At 41.0% G+C, this 23,020-nt stretch overlaps 1 protein-coding gene across 9 annotated transcripts in view; it reads left to right on the forward strand.

Moving 5' to 3' along the window:
• The window catches only part of GALNT3 (polypeptide N-acetylgalactosaminyltransferase 3), a 684,564-nt gene that overhangs the window by 340,241 nt on the left and 321,303 nt on the right, over positions 1 to 23,020 (forward strand). For all 9 annotated transcript variants that reach the window (XM_069616285.1, XM_069616286.1, XM_069616289.1 and 6 more), the window contains one exon: positions 22,698 to 22,847. In XM_069616285.1, the coding sequence (XP_069472386.1) occupies positions 22,698 to 22,847 (150 nt within the window). The remainder of the gene's footprint in view (positions 1 to 22,697; positions 22,848 to 23,020) is intronic.

Genomic DNA, 23,020 nt, shown 5'->3' on the forward strand with positions numbered 1-23,020 from the left:
GGAGAAGGGGGTGCAGTGGGGTGTGGGCGAGTTGTTGGCTGTGACGGGCACGGATTTGGTGAGATGGCCGATGTGGATGATGGGGTCTCCAAAGGTGTGTTTGGGGTTGGCGAGTGTGGTGTCGAAGAAGCGGGGTTTGCAGGGTGAGATCTTTGGGAAAGGCTTATGTCGCAGGGAAGGAAGGATGTAAGGTGTTCACGGATGGTTTGAAAGATCCTGTGTCTGAGAGAGTGGGTATAGCATATTATGTGGAAAGCACTGGGGGAGCATAAAGTGGGGCGACTGACGAATGTCGTCTATTTGTACGGCTGAGTTGGTGGCGATTGCATTGGCGATTGATAGGGTGTGCAAGTTGGGGTATGTGAAAGTGGTGGTGTTCTCAGATTCATTGAGTGGGTTGCAGGCGATTGTGGCAGGGAATGGTGATAGGAAGGATGTGATTTTGGACATCAGGAGGAAGATTGATCGGTGTGTGCGTGGAGGAATGGATTTGGAGTTGGCGTGGGTCCCCAGTCACAGTGGCATTTTGGGTAAAGAGTTGGTGGATCTGGTGGCGGGTGAGGGTATGAGGAAGGGAGCGGTTGATGTGAGGTTGCCTTTGAGTGTGGATGAGGTGAAGGCTGTGGTGGTGAGACGGGTCATGAATGAGTGGCAGGAGAGGTGGGTGAGTGGGGTGAAGGGCAGGTGGATGTTTGGTGTCCGTCGGAAAGTCAGTGAAGGTGGATGTGGGGAGTCTGGAATGGAGGAGGGGGGAGGAGGTGATGCTGAATCGGTTGATAATAGGACATGTGGGGCTGAATGACTGTATCGTGTGGGGAAGCGTGAGTCGAGGGACTGTGCAGTGTGTGGGGTGCCTGAGACTGTGGGGCATTTTTTGCTCAGGTGCGAGAGACCTGTTGTAGAGAGAGAATTGATGAGGGTTCGGTTGTTAGCGCTGGGTGTGGCTGAGATGAGTGGGAAGGCTTTGCTGGGAGGTGACGGGGTGAGAGGCAGGAGGAGGAGCAGTGTGTTGTTGGATTTTGTGAGGCAGACGGGGCGGTGGGAGGAGTTGAGTTTGTGGGCTATGTGTTGATTGGTGCACATCATCCTATTGGATGGGGAAGCGCCTGCGTGGGTCCGCCCACGCTTTCAGTAATTAAGAAGAAGATGATCATGATGATGGTCGGCTCGTAGCACAATGTACGAGAGCGAGATCAGACTGGACTCATGGAATGTAAGTGATACAATAACATGCCCCTTTCTCCACCCTATCCAACGTTTTGAATCTTTGGACACTTGGCACCACGAACGGATGCATTGTTGGTGAGTGAGCATATGATAGATGTAAACGGATTTGTCTGGGTAATGAGGTGCACACATTGCGCTGCCGGTGGATCTTCATCCTATGGCCTGAATGACGTAACTGCAGCAAGATGCATGAATTGGCTGAAGTAAAATTGCCTGTTTTTCAGTTCGTGACAGTGGGACATTCAGGCTTAACATGGTTGGGGAACAAACTAAGGACGGGTTTGAGGGAGGCAGTTTGTAACATGATGTCGGTTATCCTGGAAACAATGCATATGACATCTCACTCGGAAATGCCGCCCAAGCAGCGCTGGAGTGCATCTTTGGTTGGACTATGCAGAGACCCAGTGCACGTAAATGATTTTAGCTATGCAGGCCTGTAATAAGACACAGGCACGATGCCATGCTCTCACTTGACACTTGACTACACTGTCTTTATGGGCGCAGTTTACCACAATATAAACTGCGTGTTTTGCTAATCCTGGCTCTGGAAAATGAACCATTGATCACTGTATGCAGATCAAGACATCCATCTCACCATCGGCAGGTTTCCTGTTTCAGTGCTTCGTTTCTTGGCTGGCTTTTCTCCTATAGATGGAATCCGTCCCCCCTTCCTTTTCTTCCACCTCACCATCCCATGCTCAAGGGCAGATTTAAAGAAAAGGGCCGTTGGCCAAAATGACAGCAGGCCCAGGTGGGTGAGATATGGATGCAGAGCCTAGAATGGGCACTATCGCACAATGGTGAACTTTAAGGACAGATGATAGTTGGGGTGTGCACACGCAGCGCTGCCGATGCGGCTACGTCTTTCCCCCACTGTACACACTCAGTCAATGCATAAGGTGTGGAAACTAAAGGGTAGGAATGTGGGAATGGCACCGCTTGGAAAATACCATGGATGCAATCCATGCAGAGGATGCCACTCCACTGCGGGACTCGAGGGGTGCCGCCCCTGAATAGAGACCGCCGTTCCAGTGGCAAAGAGGGGCACTGTGTGAGCTGCTGGATCCCTGCATGCAATGTTACACATTCGCTTGATGGAGGAGCGCAGGGGGGGTAAATGTGTTATTATCTGTGCTGTCAAGTACCGACTGCGAGTCTGCAGAGTTTCCAAACCAGGAGTAGGAATATTACAAACAAACTGTACGCCTGCCCCCACCCTCACGGCTTAATGTAGTGGAACCATTACTACTGCCTAATGAAAGAATAAAAATGTATCCTAAACGGAACTCCTCTCCCACACATATGAAGTGTATCTGTCCGTCGTCCATTACTCTTTTAATTGGATAATATATACTGAATAAGGCCAAAATGCACTCGTGGGAATTGGCACACCAGGTAAAACGCAGGTACATCCTGTAAAAATCTCCATTAATTCAAGAGTGTTATTTATGCCTAACTGTGGAAACTGGAACTCTAGGGAATGTTAGAACTGGCTGTTTCTATCCATGGCACTGGCACCTGAAAGCAGAAGTGAACACGAAAAGAAAAAATGGGGAAAACCACGAAACCATTCATATGTGCATCTTTGCATATGGAAGTAATATAACCCTTCAAATAGTCGGGTCATAGGAATGGGGAGGGTCACACATGATGCTAGCTCCAGGTTTGTCATCCTGAATTTCACCGTACCATTCAGGTGCCTGAGATCAACATGTATGCAGATTTGAGTTTTTTTTTTGATGGTCACTGTAGTGAACATTTTGTTTAAGTTGCCTCCCAAATTAAGTACTTTAATTTGGGAGGCAACTTTGTACTCAGCCCTGTTGCAGTTCTACATTAAACAAAGTGCAAAGTGCGATCACTATTGATCGGATTGTGGGAGTTGAGGCATTGATTTGTATATGTTGAGGCTTTATGAACATGCTCCATTCACTTCGCCACATTTGTCAAACATATTGCTGGAACTCGAGATTTACTGTAACATTTTACGGGATCTGACTCTGTAATTCATGTTGCATCTACTCCATTTGTAATAACTGCGCATAAGAGTGTGGGTTTTGAAACTGCTTTCAGTTGGATTGTCGAGTGTGTTGCAGAGGCAATTCTCATGTATGACAGTGTAGTGTCTAGTTCAATTGTCAATATGCTGAGAAATAGATTTATATGTACGTTTCATACAATGGCAACCATGCAAATGTTACCATGCCTTTTGTCTATGATTATAAGCTGGGCTTTACATTTGTCCTTGACTTGACAACAGCTGGCACTTTATTTGTATTTCTGTCTGATTCCTCTTGAGGATAATGAGGCCTACTTCCCTGTATTGTCATTCATCTTCTTGGATGTTGGACACTGGACATTGGTACTAGTTGTGGACCATTTTTCTTGAGTTGAGACAGGAGTTAATGATAGGCCCACCACTCTATTATACTATAGTATTTATCTTAGCTGACTTTAGGCGAAACATGGAAAACTATATGTGGCCAGTGTCACCCTGGCTTGGTTGTGTATAGTTCTGGATTTCGTGTGTTAGTATAACTATGAGCATCTTTATTTTTTTTATTATTTATTCCCCCTGTGCGTTAATGTTATTCATCGATACTTTGGATGTCGGAGGATTAGATGGGGATATTAGGGTCCTTGTAGAATCAACAAGATACAAATCCAACTATTCCTTGTCTCTTATGTATAATGCTGGTTTTATGATTGTTTAACAATTGTACAAGTGTCGGGAACCATTTTGTGGTGCTGAACTGTTGGCACTATTGGATTCAAGAATGAATACATGGAAGGGTATGTGTATTAGGAGGTATGATACTTTGCTACTGTGCTCACCTCAGACAAAATATCTTTGTTTGTTAGTGGTTCACTGCTCTACTTTCTCTATTCTGGTGTCTTACTCGTTCATCTCAGTGTTGGCTGGATTTTTAATGTATTGCCTAAAATGTGCTGAGTTGAAACAAAGGGGCTCTCCCTGTCTTAGTGGGAACTGGCAAAACAAATAGTTTCTGAATATAATTGTACTTTCGTTGCTTTAGTTACTTATGATTCGTGGGTGGTTTGTGAAGTCTCTCATAGTTAGGCTTGAAAGTTATTTTAGTGGGTGTAAGTTTTCGTACTTTGAAAATCTGTTGCGGCGTAACTGGCTTTGTGTCCACTGTACTATTGAAGGTGTTAAGTTGATTGTGGTGACTGGCAATCTATTGTTTGTGATGGGCACCATAATGGAATGCTAGTTGAAACCATCATATATGATATATAATTTGGTTTGGTAAGGTTCACAAATGGCAACATATTTAGATTAGGACGGATTGTTCTTGTCTATTTTGGATTGGGTGTTATCTTGAAAATATAGGCTGGATACATGGTGTAGTAGTTCAGTGGGTTATTAAGCTGTATGTTATATAAAGATATGTATAGGCAGTGTTGAATGTTGAGGGACTATCAGTTTTTAGGTCCAATAGTATAGAATTAGGGGTTTGCAGGTCATGGCAATATTTTGGGGGAGGTGAGAAGTAGTGTTTGTTCACATAGGTTTATGATGATATTGTTAGGTATTTGAAATTATAGTTTGTGGTGGTATGCTATAGAGTCTTTGTAGTATACACATGCTTGGGATTACTGAGCTACTTGGGATTGTTAAGGCTTTAAAGTGAGGTAGGACTCTAATTTTTTATGTCATGTATTAATTGGCCTAGGATGACTGGTGAGTATAGTTCTGAATGGATGTTGGAGTGTACATAATTTTGCTTATCATAAGCCTGATGGTTGTGGGGCTTCTGGAAAAGATAGGTATGTATGTTTTGTGTTGTTGTTTGTGTGTGTGTGTTGATGTTTTTTTTTCTGTTTTAAAATCATTTTCTTATTGTTTTCATCTTTCATACTTTTCACACTCTTAGGTTGGAAACTTTTATCTATCTGTCACGAATGGATTTAGTAAAACATTTATGTATCTGCAGATGGAAATCTTCATATGTAAAAATGCATGTAATTTTAGTGGCGAGAGATTGATCTTTTAAACTTTGTTTCATGGAATGTTAGAGTTATTGGATGGAAGTTTAAAAGAAGGAAAGTTTTGACAAGAATATGGAGAAGTAGAGGAGATGTTGTGTTTCTTCAGGAGACTCACTTGAATGAGCAAATTGGTAGTTATTTATTTACTCATAAATATCCACAGGTGATATCGAATTATTATGATACTAAAACTAGGGGAGATAGTACATTGTTTAGGAGGGGGTTGTCTATCAAAATTGAAATAATAGTAAAAGATAAGGAAGGTCGTATTTTACTTTTAGATGTATTATATAATGGAAGTAAACTTACTATTGGGACTGTATATGCTCCATGTGCTAGGAATATGGTTATTTTTTTAGGAAATTAGATCTTTTAGAGGAAATGGAGGGAGAGGAGGTTATTTTGGGTGGAGTCTTTAACCTGGTGATGGATAGTGACCTGGACAGGAAGTCAGATTGCAGGTATACTAGTGGGAGGCGAAGTGAAGAATTGAAACAATTTGCTTTTAAATATGATTTGGTTGATATTTGGAGGGTTCATCTAGGAGTCAGAGAATATTCATTTTATTCGACGGTACATATTTCGTATTCAAGGATAGATTCCTTTTTAATTAGTGATAAATTAGTGGATCAGACGTTGTGTTCCAGTATTGAGGAGTGATGTATTTCTGATCATGCGATAATAGATTTGAAAGTTAATTTGCATACTGTTAGTAGGAAGAATAATAGATGGAGAATGCAAGCCAATTCTCTTAGTGACTCGTTGATTAATGAAGGACTAGATGTCTTTGTTCAAAAATATTTTGAGGAAAATACTGGATCAGCAGACATTAAGATTGTATGGGACTGTTTTAAGGCTGTTTTGCTGGGGGAATTGATTTGTAGAACTTTGCATGCTAAAAAAGGTAGAAAAGAAAGGATTTAATGGTTAAAGCAAATTGTGGCCCTACAGAGGTGTTATGCGCAAGTAGAAAAGGATTGCATGAAACATAAATTGGAAGAAGAATTAAAGATACTTCTGCAATCAAAAGCATGGAAGAGCATATTTTATACAAATCAAGTTTTTGGGAATTTGGAGACAAAAATTGAAGCCTTCTGGCAAATAAGCTTGGAGGACAGATGGCGGACAAGTGTATTTCATCAATTGAAAATTATGTAGGTGAAGTTTTTCATAAAAGTGATGATATTTGTGAGGTGTTTAGACTATTTTATAAAGAGTTATATAAGGAGCAGTTACATCCTAATGAATCAGATTTGCAGTCTTTTTTGAGTAAAATTAACCTTTCAGGGCTGCAGGGTGACAAAGTTGATTCTTGAATCTAGGATAGATGTAGCTGAGGTTACGAACGCTATATTGCAATTAAAAGATGGTAAGTCACCAGGACCGGATGGGATTGGCTCAGAATTTTATAAAAAGTTTGTTGAGCAAATATCACCAATTTTGTGTGTTCTCTTTAATGATTTTTTAGATTCCGGATCTGTATGTGAATCAATGACTGATGCTGTGATTATTGTCCTTCTTAAGCCTGATAAAGATCACAAAAAATGCAGTAATTACAGACCAATTTCATTGCTGAGCTTTACGAAAATATGGGCGAATAGGCTTATGGTAAATATGGGCGTTTAAGTGCGTGAATCTCGGGTGGGTTTCATTCCGGGAAGATATGGATATGATAACATCAGGACTGTTTTGAATGTCATTGGGATGCATCATAATAAAAAATCAAAGGGTCATTGGGTTTTTTGATGCGGAGAAAGCATTCGATAGGGTTAATTGGATGTTTTTGGAATACACCTGATTAAAAATGGGCTTTGGACCAACCTTTATGCAAATGATAAAATGTATTCATTATGAGGTTAAAGCGAGGGTGACTGTGACTGGATTAATGTCAGCCTTTTTCATTATCCAAGGGTGTCCTCTGTCGCCTTTTTTGTTTGACTTGGCACTTGAAATGCTGGCTGTTTATATTAGGCAATGTGGAGGAATCAACGGTTTATGTGTTGGAGGAGTAGAAGTTAAAGTTTTGTCTTGTGCGGGTGACATGTTGGTCCTATTATCTAACCCAGAACAATGTGGTGTAGTTCTGAAGCAGATGTTTGAGGAAGTGGGGGAACTTTTGGGTCATAAGATCAACTGGGACAAGACTAAGATTTTCCCACTGTCTAAAGAATGTAGTAAGGACATTCTGGAGGTATCGAAGTGCAAATGGTCCCCTGAATGGGTTAAATATCTCGGTTTTTACATCATTGGTGATTTGAAGAAAATTATGCAATATAATATTGATAAACGCATGGATAAAATTGTGTATCCTATGAGATGGGAAAGGCTTCATTTATCATTGTGGGCAAAGATAAATGTGATAAAGATGATTTTGTTGCCAAAAATCTTATATATAATACAGTCGATTCCGTTTTTGATTTCCTAAAAGCAAGTTTTGCAAATTGAGAACATTTTTCAATGTTTCCTGTTGGGGTTGGGCAAAAGGCAGCGGATGCCGAGATATATGTTGATGCAGAGTGTGGAAGAAGGTGGTTTTGGCTATCCGGATTTGAATAAGTACTGTAAGGCGTTTCTTCTCAAGAAGGGAACTTATTATGCAAATTATGATTTTAAAGGTGCTATCTGGCTGCGCATGGAGAGGGAGGTCTGCCGTCCGTATCGTTTGAATAATCTTTATACTATGGGTAATATGTCTGTCAATAGATTAAAGTTAAAGTCAATGGTGGCAACCAGGCGGACCATGCAGTTATGGTTTGAAGAGAATAGTCAACCATATGGCTTTAGTGAGGATGCTTCTCTCTGGCATAATGAAGTGTTGCAATTTGACAACAGATGTCTGATATGACAGAGTTGGGTGCGGAAGGGGTTTTTGACACTGGGTGATCTGTCAGAAGGAGATCGTCTTTTGATGTTTGAAGAAATACCGGGGAGGTTTGGGTTGCACCAAAGGGAACAACGAAAGTATGAAGAACTGTGCATATCAATATTCAAACATCCCATTCAAGTAACCCCCCAGACATACTAAGAAACCTTTTAATTAATGTTGACAATAAAAGATCAAAATACATTAAAAAAACATCCAATATAGGACACACACACACACCAACATCACAAAAACACCAGACCAAACCCCCCAAAGAAAGAAGAGACATTTTTTTTTTAAAAAAAGGGTTTTTATTTTCGTCTATTTTATAGAATGTACCCACACCCTATATTTAACCACAACCCACAAAATCAATCATAAGGTATTGAACGTCCCCAAAATAAATTATACACCTCATCCTTTTCTTTTGATTTAAACGAAAGCTTCTCAAAATTCGATAGAGTACGCAATTCTACTAACCAATCTTCAACATTTGGCTTCTTCCTAGTTTTCCAAACCCGAAGGATTAGCCTTATCGCTATTAATAAAGCCTTATCTATCCAATTGCTGTATTTCAAAGACCGGCTACATCTATCGCGATGTAGAAGTAGAATAATATTCCCATCCCATCTCTGTAAAACTACATCTAAAATCAAATTAATCCTATAAACTACATCATTGCAAAAATCTGGAACTCTAGAACAACTCCAGAGAAGATGTAGAAGGGTACCACTTTCAGTTCCGCACCCCCAACATAAATTATCAGTTTGTAGTCCCAGTTTATACATTCTAACTGGTGTCCAGTACACTCTACCCACTACTTTCTGTCTAATCAGACACAGGTTCAAATCAGCACCGACATTGGCACTCACCCTAAATATACCCCTCCATTCTATATCCGTGAAGTTCATGTTTATATCATCGACCATACCGTTCTCAATTTATCCCATTCCACAGGGAGCGGTCGGGCGGGTTTGTGCATCTGGACAGGTAATCAGCCACCAACTGAAACCTGGCAGGTTTATGCAGGGTGATAAAGTCGAAAGGCTGGAAGGATAAGAACCAATGCAACACCCGCTGGTTGGCGTCCTTGTGTCTGGTGAGCCATTGCAAAGGGATGTGATCGGTGTACAGCGTGAACTGCCTCCCCATTAAATAACGCAAGGAGTCGACCGCCCACTTAATGGCTAAGCACTCCTTTTCAATTTTCGAGTACACAACCTCATGTGCCAGAAGCTTCCGGCTCACAAAGCATGCAGGACGCCATCATATTCCTGCAAAATGACAGTGCCCAACCCTTGGCCTGAGGCGTCTGTCTAAAAGTAAAAATGTTTCAGGAAATCGGGACATTTCAGCCCAGAATGTGAGGTAATGCTGGGATTCAGCCTCTCGATGGCTTGCAGTGCAGCGATGTTGGCAGATAAGTCGGCAGATCCTCCATTCTTCAGAGCGTCGGTCAGAGGGGCTGCCAGCATTGAGAAGTCGAGAATGAAGTGCGTGTAATAATAAACCCCCAAAACACTCTTATTTGCTTCCTGGTGGTGGGAATAGGTATGGTCTGTATTGCCTCAATTTTGGAGCCCTGGGTTCTGATAACACACCCCAATGGTATGACCCAAGTATTTGGTTTCCTGGGCTCCTAGAACAGTCGTCTTAGGATTGATGTGCAGACCTGCATGGTTTAAGGTGTCAACCACTTCTCTGAGATGTACTAGATGTTCTCTCCACGAAGCACTATATACCACAATATTGTCCAGGTATGCAGCCGCATAGTTATCGTGGGGTTATAAAAGGATGTCCATCAATTTCTGAAAGGTAGCCGGGGCCCCATGTAACCTGAAGGGTAATACCTTGTACTGGAAGAGCCCCTGGGGAGTAGAGAAAGCTGTTTTCTCTTTATCCAATGATTGTAGTGTGATCTGCCAATACCCCTTGGTGAGGTCTAAAGTGCTGAGGTAACAGGCAGAACTTAGCTTTTCCAGAAGTTCATCCATCCTAGGCATGGGGTAGGCTTTGTATTGGGAAATTGCGTTGAGCTGTCTGTAATCCATACAAAACCGGATCATCAACCCATCTGGTTTGGGCACGAGTACAATCGGTGAGCACCAAGTGCTAGTAGATGGTTTTATGATGTCCAACCGGACCATTTCTGCTACTTCGTTCTTTATTACCCGTCTTCAGGCCACTGGGATCCGGTAAGGTCGGAGCCTGACTGTCTGTCCGGGCAGGGTCTCAATGCGGTGCTCCATAACCTTGGTCCTACCAGGTAGGGGAGAGAACGCTTCTATGTGGGCTTTAAATGTTTTCCGTATTTCGTTCAGTAGGTCCATCAGGGTTTCTCCCCACTGTACACTCTCCAGGTAGTTGTGTGGCATTGTCGACTGAGGGGTTTCCTCCTTCATCCCATATGAGGCCATGATGGCTACAGGGGCAGTTTCTGCCCATTTTTTTAGGAGGTTGATATGATATACCTTGGCAGGAGTCCGGTCGGGTTGATAGATATGATAGTTGACTGGTCCCAGGACGTTTTTCACTACATATGGTCCCATCCACCACGCCAAAAGTTTGTTGGTGCTGGTGGGTAACAAGACCAGTACACGTTGCTCTGGTTGAAACTTAATTAAACGGCTCCCTTTATTATGTTCTTTATTGGTTATCTTGGGCTTACCCTAGATTGGCTTCGGCCATTGTTCGCAGTGTGGTTAGGTGTTTTCAGTTTTTCTGCATATTTGGTTAAGGAGATTTCCTGGTTGTTTTCCCAGTCTACTTTGACCAGATACAGAACCGTTTGGGGCTGTCTCGCGAATGGTAGCTCAAAAGGCGAGAACCAGGTGGAGGATTGAGGTTTGTCTCAACACCATCAGGATTAGGGGTACTTCTCGGTCACAGTCTCTTCCTTCTGGTCCCGCCACCTTCCTGAGCATTTTCTTTATAGTCTTATTGTACCTCTCTACCAGTCCATCCATCTGGGGATGGTAGACTGAGGTGCGTAATTGTTTTATCTGTAGTCTTTCACAGACCTGGCGCATGATTGTTGACATGAAGTTTGTTCCTTAATCAGTAATTTCTGTCGGCAGGCCTACCCGTGAAAAGAAGGGGATTAGCTGATCACATATTGGTCTTGCTGACGCCCCCTTTAGGGGAAAGGCCCCAGGATAATTGGTGGCATAATCCATGATAACTAAAAAGTACTTGTACCCCCTTCTTACCAGCTGCATTGGTCCTACTAAATCCATACCGATGTGCTGGAAGGGTATGGTAATCAAAGGCATACGTTGTAGCGGAGCCTTGGCTGGTTTCTCCCCGCTTTTCAGCTGACAGGTTTCGCATTTCCCTGCAGAATTTGGCGACGTCTCCATAAATCCCTGGCCAGTAAAACCTCTTTAAGATATTTTGTTGGGTTTTCGGGAGGCCATATGGCCCATGCATGGGTGGTTGTGGGCCAGTTGGAGTATGATCAGGCAATGGGGTTTGGGTAGAAGCAATTGTTCCCTTCGGGTGCTTTCCTCAGCCAGGTAGACCCGGGATAGTAGACCCTGCCTGGATATAAAACCTGGTCCCTTAGTCATGTCGGGATGTTTTTCTTGCAGAGCCCTTTCTCAGGCAACTCTAAGGGTGGGGTCCGTCAAGGTCTCTTCCTGGATGGATTCCTCATGATCCTCGGGATTCCAGGCTATTCGCTGGGTGGCATACATAGATTTGCACCGAGCAAGACGGTTTTCCCTTCTTTCAGTACTGGTTTTCTTATGACCCTTGGTACCAGGTTTTAATGGTTCTTGGGCGAATGGTGCTTCACCCCACCAGTCCTGGTCCAGGGCATTTATTGCCTGGTGGAAGAGGGGTAGATCTGTCCTGATGACAACCGGGGTAGGACAGCAGCTTGCAGTTTTGTGATATTAGGGCCTACGTCTACTTGGATAGTTTTCATGGGATAGGCTTTCACGTCCCCATGTATACAATGTATAGGTACATGTACATAAGGTAAGTAACGCAAATCATTTACGGTTGGCAGTATGGCGATCTGTCTGCTTCCGCTGTCCAGTAATGCCCAGGCTGGTATCCCATCCACCCTGATGTCCTTGGCATATGGTCGCTCGAACGGGGTTCCTGGTTCTGCTTTCATATACCCAATCTCCATAGGCTCCGTTCCACTTCTTCGGGGGCAAAAGCGGGCTATGTGGCCCCATTCCCCACAGTCATAGCACTGAGGCTGGTGTAATCCAATAGCCAATGTAGGTGATCGGCCTTCGGTGCTGGTTTCTCTATCTTCTGGCCGAGGGGGGCATTCCTCGGTTGGCCTCTACCTTGGTAACAGGGGTCTAGGGCTCTTGGATACAGGTAACTCATGGAGGGGCATCATGCTACGTGTAGATGGGCCTGTTAAGTAGGGTTTATTCCCCCGGCCTTCTGATATGCTGAGGCGATGTCAACGGCTTCTGTTAAAGTGGGTCGGTGGTGCTGACGGACCCATCTTTGCATCGGAGGGGGAAGGCCCTCTACAAATTGCTCCAAGGTGATTTTGTCCAGTATGTCTTGTAGACCTGGGCCAGGCACCTGCAGCCACTTCTGCACGAGATCCTCAACCCGATAAGAGTTGGTGTGGATTTTCTCCGGGTTTCAACATTGTGTCTCTTAATTTCACTCTGTAGGCCTCTTCATCTAGACCCAGTCGGTCTAGCACCGCCACCTTGGAGGTTTTTCGGCTGAGTTGCTGTGCTGATGGTCCGGGGCCTGTAGGCCGTGCGGGTGAGGAGAGCCAATGGGGCTCATGGCGGTGGTTCCCCTGATCCCACCCCCCCTCTGATGTCGGACGGGCAGGCCATGCATGGAAGTTGGGTTCCTGGGGCCGGCTGCCTATGCATGTCAGAAGGGAAGGGTTTTACTTGGTGCCTGCAGGTTGCCGAGCCCAGCCTGTGCTGCCGCAGAGTCAGAGGCCTGGACTGATCCGAGAGCAGCCGGCGCGGTGACAGCGCAGCCGGCTCAGGTGGCGATATCAGGCAAACTGCTGTCTGTGACTGTTGGCATGCCATTGTTTCCCCAGTAGCTCCCGAGACCACAGCACATCCCATTCCCCCGATCCAAGACCTGTAGTGCCCCCATTCTCACAAGTACACAAGGGGTTTCTGACCTACACGTGAAGGAAAAATGGTTTCTTGTCCTTGTCGGCGACAAATCTGTTTCCTTAAAGGTTGTAAAGCAATACACTTTCTAATTCTTCCCACCCAAAGAATCTGTTGGTAGGTGGCAGCACCACTCCCTTTTTTTAGCTACCTGGATAAGAGGCTTTGTGCTAAAAGTTATTTAGAAAAATGGCAAGAAAATGATCTTTTCCAGAGAAACTCCTGCCCGAAGAGTTTAACATTACTCTTTACCAACAAAACCTGTTTTATTACCCAATCTGGGGAAGTCTTTGAGTAGGTATATAGGTACACCTTTTCCAGGGATTTATTCATGTGCTAAGGAGCAGACACCTGGAGATACAAAGCTAAATTATGTTTCTGCTCTCACTCTTTTGAACGTGATTGTCTGTTAGGAAGAAATTATGTACTTTAACTGCAGAAAATAATATGGTCCTGCTAGTCTTTTGGTTGCTGGTCCTACCTTTCTGTTTCTTCTATAAATGGCTACAGACTGTTGTCTGGAACAACTCTCTTATACTGTCTCTTTCACAAGCTCCCTGTTTACCAAGCTCATTAAAAGCATGTACATGCAATGTTTATCTTAACATGCTTAGACAGAATTGTGTAATAGGGATGTATCTCTGTACGTGGGATTATCCTTCTGTTCTTGGGTTTTACAGGTTGGTGACCAGCCAGCAGCTTAAATTGAGGTGTGCATTCTTTGGCAGAAAATAATGCCATAGATCTGTTTAACAAAGCCGTTGTTCAAGATTTAAGGCTGATCTATCTACCCTCACCACAAAAATCATAATTTAAAATTTGAGGAATGACAAACCATAAGAGAATTGAGACAAAATAAAGATATTGTCATCAAGAGCGCAGACAAGGGAGGCAAATGTGTCCTCATGAACAAAAAGGACTATATATCAGAAGCAAATAACCAACTAAACAACACTTGGTGCTACCAGAAATCAGACTCTAACCCTCTTATCAATACTGACCAATTGGAACATACCAAGTAAGAACTGGCATACATTAGGATTGTTGAATGACAATGAATACAGTTACTTGAACATCCCATAATGGCTACCATTTACCTCTTACCAAAAATACAGAAGTTTCCAAAAAAGTAGACCAATCATAAATGGAATAGGTTCCATAATGGAAAGGATTTCAGGATACATAGATATTTATCGTAATCCCTTGGCACAAACTATATCATCTTATCTAAACAACAATGGATGTCACTTCACTCTACACTGCCATACATCACAATACAGGTTTAAAAGATGATTTCTAAAAAAAATAAATCACTCTCATACTATGAACATAGAAAAATGTTTTTGGATATGTTAAAATGTACTCTTCACAATAACATCTTCATTTTAAACAATCAAATATATTGTCAAAAACAGGGGCCTGCAATGGGTGAAAATTACGTTCCATCATATGCAAACCTATTTATGGGCAATTTTTAAATAGAATACGCTTGGAGACACACAGCATTTACAGAAGAAGCCAAAATATTTTTTGGGGGACATTATATAGACAACATACTAATTTGGAAAGAATATCTTAAGTCACTGAGAGATTACTAACATTACCTTACTGAAAACGACTACAACATAATACTAAGAATGGAATACATCAAAAAAAAAATACATTTTCTGGATCTGGAAATCTATGTACATGGTGATCAAATAAAGACTACAATGTACCAAAAATAATCAGCTGGATGAGCAATCACCCAATGCATATAAAAAACAATATTCCGTATGGAGAATTCCTGTGGAATAAAACAAATTGTTGTATGGAAATGAACATGGCCAACCATTTATAGATACGCATAGACCATTTCAAGGAAAGAGAATATTTGAGAAAATAAACATTACAAATGGCCATGAGAAAAGCAGCAACTAAAGATAGGGCAGAACCTCTGCTGGGTATATGCAAAGAGAAGGAACAGACATAATCTAGACTACGAGTCATAACCACATACAGTTCTGATCATTACCATCCAAAACATGGGCACATTTTGAAATTGGACACTACAATAGCAAATGATTTGGTGGACAGTCCCACCACCACTTATATAAAAGTGAAGATATTGAAAGAAAGTTTAAGTCCAAGTTTTCTGGAACCTGAAAAGGAACATTACAATCACAATAGCAGATGCCAGCAAAAAATGGCAACTACAAATATGGGAAATGTAAGGTATGAACAAAACACAAACCATTTCACTCCCCACCGGTAAAACTCAATCAATGACTGTATAAATTGTGACACCAAATACTGCAAGTAATGGTACATTGGCAGTACACTAAGGAAACTTTAAAATTAGAATTCTAGAACATCTAAGGGCAATCCAAAATGGAGACAAAAAAATCCCATGGCCGTCCATTGCCAAGAACATCATCCAGGAGTACCAAACCAACATTTTAAATTCATGGGGATTACAACAGTCCAAGCAGCCAAAAGAGGAGGAAATAAAGAACTCTAACTCTGACAGGAAGAAGCCAAATGGATTGTATATATGCACAGCTGTTCTCTAGGTTTAAATCTGGAAAATAAACTCTGGTCATGTCTATATCAACAATGCAATTAGGAGGATAAGAAATCAATGAAAAAGAACAATAGTGGAAGATCAACAGTTTATTGTCTATGAATGCACCATATGTTGGACATTCCACCCATGAAAAGGTCACGAAGAAACTTTCAGTCTGATGCATACGTCAAGAGAAATCAATGCAATCATACATATGCTGTGTGTCGAACAGCTCTTTCTGAGAACCAATGGTTATTGTTTCCACAAAGATGGATTTGTACTTTATTTCCTTTAGTTTTCTTATCTTCATAATCGTTTTTTTTCTTTTTTAATGTCAATAACAATTTTTGTAGCCTTTTCTGAAACCTGCGGCAACATCACATACCCAGTTAACATGATGATATCACTGGAAAATGCAAGATACGAACTCTGGACTATCATATCCAGTTTCTCTTTTGAAACCCCCATTTGTACAGAAAATTGAGTTAAGAACTACAATTGAATCCTTTGAGGACCCTTTCTTAAAACTTTTGACACATAACTGATTTTTGTTGTCTTTTGGCTCAAATAAAGGGAGAATCCTTGCCCGCTCGCCACATAAGATATCTTTAACTTCCAGACATACTTCCAGATAAACGAATGAAGGTAGGACATCCTTCACTCCCATTATGATAAAAGTACTAGAATGTTAGCAACTGGTTTCAACACAGGTCCTCTGAAGCAAAATAACTGAAGTGTATACTTAAATGTATGAATTTACATATACTTGGACTATGTAAATCAGCATTCCTGTTGTAAAAAGCATGTATTCTTTTTAGAAAAGAATAAGAATGAAGCGTTTGACTGACACATCAAGGCGTCCATTCAGAATTACAAATATTGACTAATTTTGAATCGTGAACATAGATTTATTTTTATATTTTTTCTTTAACACTTCTTTTAGATAACTAAGACCTCCTGAAGATCTGCCAAAAACATGTCTAGAGGCTTTTGAGGCATTTCATTTTGTATCTCAATGGAAACTATGTGAAGCAAATTTCTTAATGGAATTACCAATTAAAATTGACACTGTCTAATCAACCGTACTTGACGCATCCTTCATAAACAATTTTAAGACTTGTTGGAATATTTCAACTTCAGGGCAGACACAGAAGTACAATTGTTTAGGAAGCAACAAGTTATTGCTACAAAATCAGGCATCATCATTTCGAGAGAGAATGCAATGCCTGTATACTTTTTGGAACAAGATTAATTGTTTGATAGTCACATGTAGTTTGTTATCCCCAAACTCTCTGGAACAACTGGAGAAAAATGAAATCTGTCTTCCTCACTGGTATGTTCCTGCACATAGGAAGAGAAAAGTGATATTCTTTGCAAAATCCCATAATTTTTGAAAATCCAGACTAATTTGTGAGGGCTCCTGGCCAGCCAGTTAGGTAAGGGAGGTGTGCCAATCACATACAGATTTGTTGGCATGCTGACAATTGTACAATTTATTTATTGTATTCCACCTCACCCAAAGGTACATATAGTCCAGCAAAAAAAATTAGCCCCAAACCAACATTTATTTGAGACTCAATTTAGAAATTGCTTGCCTGCAATGTTTTTGGCTTGGTTTGTGCTGTAATGCCACATTCATTGAAAACCTGTAGACCTGGGTGTCATGAAGTTGTGGGAAGTAAAACACATTGGAGTTCTTCTTCCTTACTGACCTGTTTCTTTGAACTTGGGATAGAAGCAACATATACCACAAAAAAAGGAACACTTTTTATATAATTTTTGGTTAAGTGCAAAATGTCCCTAATGAAGAACTAAACTATCCCTGATGGAGGAAACTTTCCTTAAGTGAAGGTTGTGTGGCGCCGGTCTAAAAGGGCTAGAAGGAAAGCATAGAACACATTCAAAAGATTATCATTTGTGTATAGGACATGTAACTACAAAAGCTACTCCAATATAACTAGCAACTGGGTTGCCATTAATCCTCCATATCTGAATACTTTCAGAAAGGGATTTTGGGCATGTATTCATCCCATGAATATGTATGGTGCAGTGAATTTTTGAAAATTAATGAATACTAAAATCGGCGCAGGTTATCGACAACATAGTTAAAGGATATCCCATCAAGGTATGGTTGACTGGTTCCTGCAATGGATTCAATGATATAGCATTCATCAGGACCGTAAAGAAAGCTACTGGCAGTAAACCACATGTGTCTTCCACATCTATGGGGTTTCTTTGCATTTCTGTAGTGAGGGAACATAAATACACAAACACTGTGTAAATCCCTCTAAGATCAGAAATACCCTAAATTATAATGTTGTCTTCAAAATATGTCAAAGAATTACCTCTGTACTTAATCCGCTTCTGTGTGCTTGTATTTTATGATGGTGCATTAGAAGGGTTGCCGTTTGTGCAGACATCCTTCTTTTTCTAAACATAGAAACAACACTTCTGATCATGCCTAGGCCAGAGCTCTTGGTGACTTGAAAGTCCCTAATTCTCATATTTCAGTAAAAAAGATATTTATAACAATGAATGTTTGCAGTGGTTGAGGAAACATTTACCTATCGAAATCTTTGCTTAGACTAATCACGTCATTGACATTGCACTGCCATTTTGGGCACTTATAATAACAGATTTTTCAAGCAAGAGCATGACGTCATGACGTACCATTCGTGTCTGATGGGATATCCTTATAAAAAACAGAATTGTTGTACATCATTAACTAAGGAGTACCAGAAGCAGGTGGATTACAGTGTGTGAATATCACAGCAAATGTAAAATTTGGACTTGATCAAAGTTACAAACAGTACAAGAAGTTCAAAAGTTAGAAGTTAAATTATTAGAAACTCAATCATGTATCTAGTTGCTAGTAAATGCCACTGGAATTCCTCATGTAGTACAATCTTGTATGTATGTATCCTGAAAATCAATTTTTGTTCTCAGAGTAATAGCAACCATGATAGATTGCCATCCATATTTGTTTTTTAACTTATTCCTAAATATTCCATGTTAGACCAGCTCATCATTTTAGTTCTTGTACAAGATTTGTGATCTGTAGTTCTCCTTTTAATCGGTCTGTTTATCATGCTGATGTATCTGAGATTGCCTGGACATGTGATCACAAACAACATTCTTGGGGTTACAGTTGGTAAAGCCTCTCTGTGTCTCAGACCAATGTCTATTGTTTTGCTCGTTCTGTCGGTTTGTGCACATACAGAGCATGCCCCACATGGAGCGTGTCCCATTGCGCGTGGATTTGACCATAATTCTCTTCATCCTCTACACGGGTGTTGGCCTCTGAAGTGTCATATGCATGATACAAATGTTCCTGCATATTTCTTCTGCGTTTAACTGCAAATCTGGGAGAAGAAATCTCCAAACCTTCTACATTTGTAATCGGCCATAGCTTCTTGATTTTCATCTTTATTCTATTGAATAGGGGTGAATAACTCCAAATGGTGCTTGTTCTGTTTGGATAATTTTCAGTCTGTTGCCACTGTGAAAGTGCAACAATGCTAGGTACATTTGGTGCTCTATTTGAGGCCTGTCTCAGAGGTTTATTTGGGTAATCTCTTACGAATAGGTGATCTGTCAGGTGTTGTGCTTCCTGGTATTCCTGACGTTTGGAACAATTGCGCCTGTATCTTAAGGATTGCCCAAGTGGAAGATTTTCACACAATGTCCTAGGATGATAGCTTTTGAACATCAGGAGACTGTTCTGGTCAGTGGGTTTCTTGAACACAGAAGTGCTCAAGCAATCTTCTTGGGCTTTGATTTTCAAGTCTAGGAAATTAATCTGATCACTATAAAGATTGTGTGTGAAATTAGAAAATGTATTTTGCTGATTGAGCCATGTAATCAAATCACCCACTCTAGAATAATTACGATTACATATCACAAACACGCCATTGATGCATCTTCTCCACATCTCTAGTATATTTGTAAAGGGTTTGTGTCCATTTCAAAGTCTTCCACATATACATTTCCAAGACTGGGTGCAAACATAGCTCCCATTGCAGTGCCCGATATTTGTGCATAATAAAATCCTTTAACCAGAAAGTTGTTTGTCAGGGCTATCTCAGAAAGTTGTGGGATGAAATATGTCTGTAAATCCAATTGCTTTTGTCACTCTTGTAATATATTTTGGATTACTAATAGTATGGCAAGTTGGTGAATTTTATTATATAGAGACTCGATATCGATGGTAACCAAGATATGTTTGTTGAATATCATTTTTAATAAATGTCATAATTGCTGTGCAGTCTTTTATGAAGATGTGCATTGTAGGTATATCATCCTTGATGATGGTTTAAAAAAAGCACATTGGGTTAATGAGTGAAGGATCAATCCGATACCTGACACTATCCGGTGTCCTGGTGGAGGTGTTCGTCCTTTGTGGATTTTTGGGAGTGCATATATGACTGGTGTCTTAGGAGAATCCATTCTGAGAAATTCTGCCCCCTTATGACTAATAAATCCCTCTATAAAAGATTCTTTTAGGACCAACCTCATCATTGACTGATAATGGTCAGTAGGGTCTGTCCCTGGTTGTTGATAGCTAGTGTAATCATTGAGGACAGCCGCCATGGTGTTTTTTTTGTCTGTGTTCATCACCACAATAGCGCCTCCTTTATCTGCCAGTTTCATGACTATTTTTGTTTTGTAATGCTAAAATGCATAACGTTTCACTCTTGGTGAAGTTTGCTATGCACATTGGGAATAGCATTTTGTAATTCATCCAGGTTTTTAACAAGGATTTTTTTTTCAAAAGTGACCAATTTTATATGTCAAAGATAGAAATGTGATGTTTTGTGCAGGCCAGTAGTGTCCTTGGATACAGAATTTGCTTGGTGTCCGAAGTGCTGTTTTAAATGAACGTTAACCAACTGGTCAATTGTATCTGTGTCTTTAAGGAGTCAAATAAAGCTTTCGGGACAAACTAGAGTCTTTTCTGCAGTACACATAGTTCTACTTCTCCTAAATGGGTGTCTGAAAGATTAATGACTAGTGTTTGTGGAGCATGTCTGTCCCATTCCCTGCTTCTCATAATGCAGGGGGAGTTAGTCTGCCATTGTCGGAGTAAAAAAGACTACGTATGGGGCTTGCCCATTGTGTTCGTCCTGAAATTGTACTTGGTCATTCAGTTTGTCTAGTGGCCGTACGTGTGTTACAAAGGCCTGCTCTCAAATCATAATCTGAACTAGTTGCAGTAGAATTCCAGTCGTTGGGCAGACCTATTCCGGGCTATGTTCTTTGCCTGAAAACCTGAGTTTCTTTTTGAAACCCCAAGTGTGGCAGTCTGCATCTCCTTAATATTGCTTCTTCATTCTATAGGGGTATATCTTTTCATGTGCATGAATAACTTTTTTTAGTTTTTTTGTTTAACAGTTTTGTGCAAATTTAACTCTCAAAATCCTTTCATATTGGTGTCTATTTCTTCTAGTTTATTTCGCTGATTTTCTAAGATTGAACTCTTCAGAAGTACCACCTTATAAAGATGTCATGAAAACATGCAAAATATAATTGTGGATGGTGTCCTGGGTAGGCATGCAGGGTGTGGGAAGTTTACCATCTACCAATAAGACTTTAGACTATTGCAGTGAGGTCACAGTTGTGAGGCGGCAGGTTGTGCTCTAGGAGATCCTAGAGGCAGGATCATAAGTTCTGACCCTGGAGATGATATATAAGGAATTCCTCTGGGCCTCCACCTAATCTCCAGCCCCATGTTATTGTCCAATGTGCTCCCTGAAACCCTCATGTCGACAAGATACAATATGTGCAGTCAGTAAGGGAAAAGCAGTGGAACCTGGGGAGCCCTACAAGTTGCATGTCTGCAGTTGTGGAAGTCAGTAAGTAGAATGATGCCACACCTCAAGCCAGATATGAGAGAAGCTGTGCAAGTCAGCCCTTCCTAAAGAGCAAGGGAGGAGGAGCATTTAAATCCTGGGTCAGGAATGTGCTTGAAAAGTGATGGAGGGGGTACCAAACTAGGTCATACTTGAAACTGTAAAGATATTGCCGAGACCAAACACTAGGACACCCATGAATGTGCCCTGGGGGTCAAACAGCTTGTGCATTCCCAAATGCCTCACCCTATTGGAAGTTCTTGGGCGACCAGGTAGGCGTGCCTAATAGTCTAGGAAGACCACCTTGACACCCAAATAACTTCTAGCTACCAAGAAAGTCACAGACCCAAAAATAAATGTGTTCAGGATACTACTGTGGCCCTGCCATAACTTATAAAAATATCAATTTGATATATGAATTATCTGGGTAGTCAATAAAACCGGTTCACATTCTTTAATTGATGTTAGTTTGTGTGAGTAGCATAACACAATACTGTGCAAATGTATTAATTTTGTTAAATACATGGAGACCATACATTTATGTTCAGTATGATGACACATTTTGACTTTGAGCATGTGTGGTATGCTGACATTTTCTTTCTATGTGTGCAATGTGGAAGGAGCTACCTCGTAACACAATTTAAACATTATTAAAAAATTATCACATGGGGTTTGCAGGTAACATGGCAAATACAAGGTTATTGGTAAACATTTTCTTTTACAGTTGAAGCTCCAAACTGATTTGGCTGCCCTATATTTGAATTACCTAGCCATACCTATGTTTATTGCATGTTCTCCAGTTATGTATTCAAGGAGAAGTTCACCTTCTTTTTTTATAATTGGTTATTTATAACGCACTTAATATCGAAGAGGTTTCTAAGCGATGGGCCGGGATTTGAACCTGTGTTGCTCTGCGTCTTGCTGCCAAGACGAGTGCGTTGCCACTGAGCTATACTACCTGTTTGTGTGGGCACTCTTGCATCCTTACCATTGTCCAGACAAAATTCACTTGCATGTCAAATGTATCCTCTGTGAGTTCCTAATATTAACTAGGTATTTCTTTTTGGTGTTCTTTCTAGAATACCTGCACGCAGAACTTGATGAATATGTTAAGCAATTTAAAATTGTGAAAGTTCTACGACAAAAGGAAAGAAAAGGGCTAATTACAGCCCGGTTATTGGGAGCTTCTTTTGCAACCGGTGAAACATTGACTTTTTTAGATGCGCACTGTAAGTATAGGTCAATGACTATTTACTGTGAAAATGGCATTTAAAGGCATGTACTTTGCAATATGAGATAATCTAATCCTGTGTTGTAACCTAGAATTAGTTTTACTATAGTGTGCATTTTTTTAATGGGTTCACATTTGGAGTGTTTTGTATCAGTTGTTTGTTTTTGTTTT

Source organism: Ambystoma mexicanum, chromosome 9 (assembly GCF_040938575.1).
Source record: "Ambystoma mexicanum isolate Mex_15411 chromosome 9, UKY_AmexF1_1, whole genome shotgun sequence".
Taxonomy (NCBI): Eukaryota; Metazoa; Chordata; class Amphibia; order Caudata; family Ambystomatidae; genus Ambystoma; species Ambystoma mexicanum.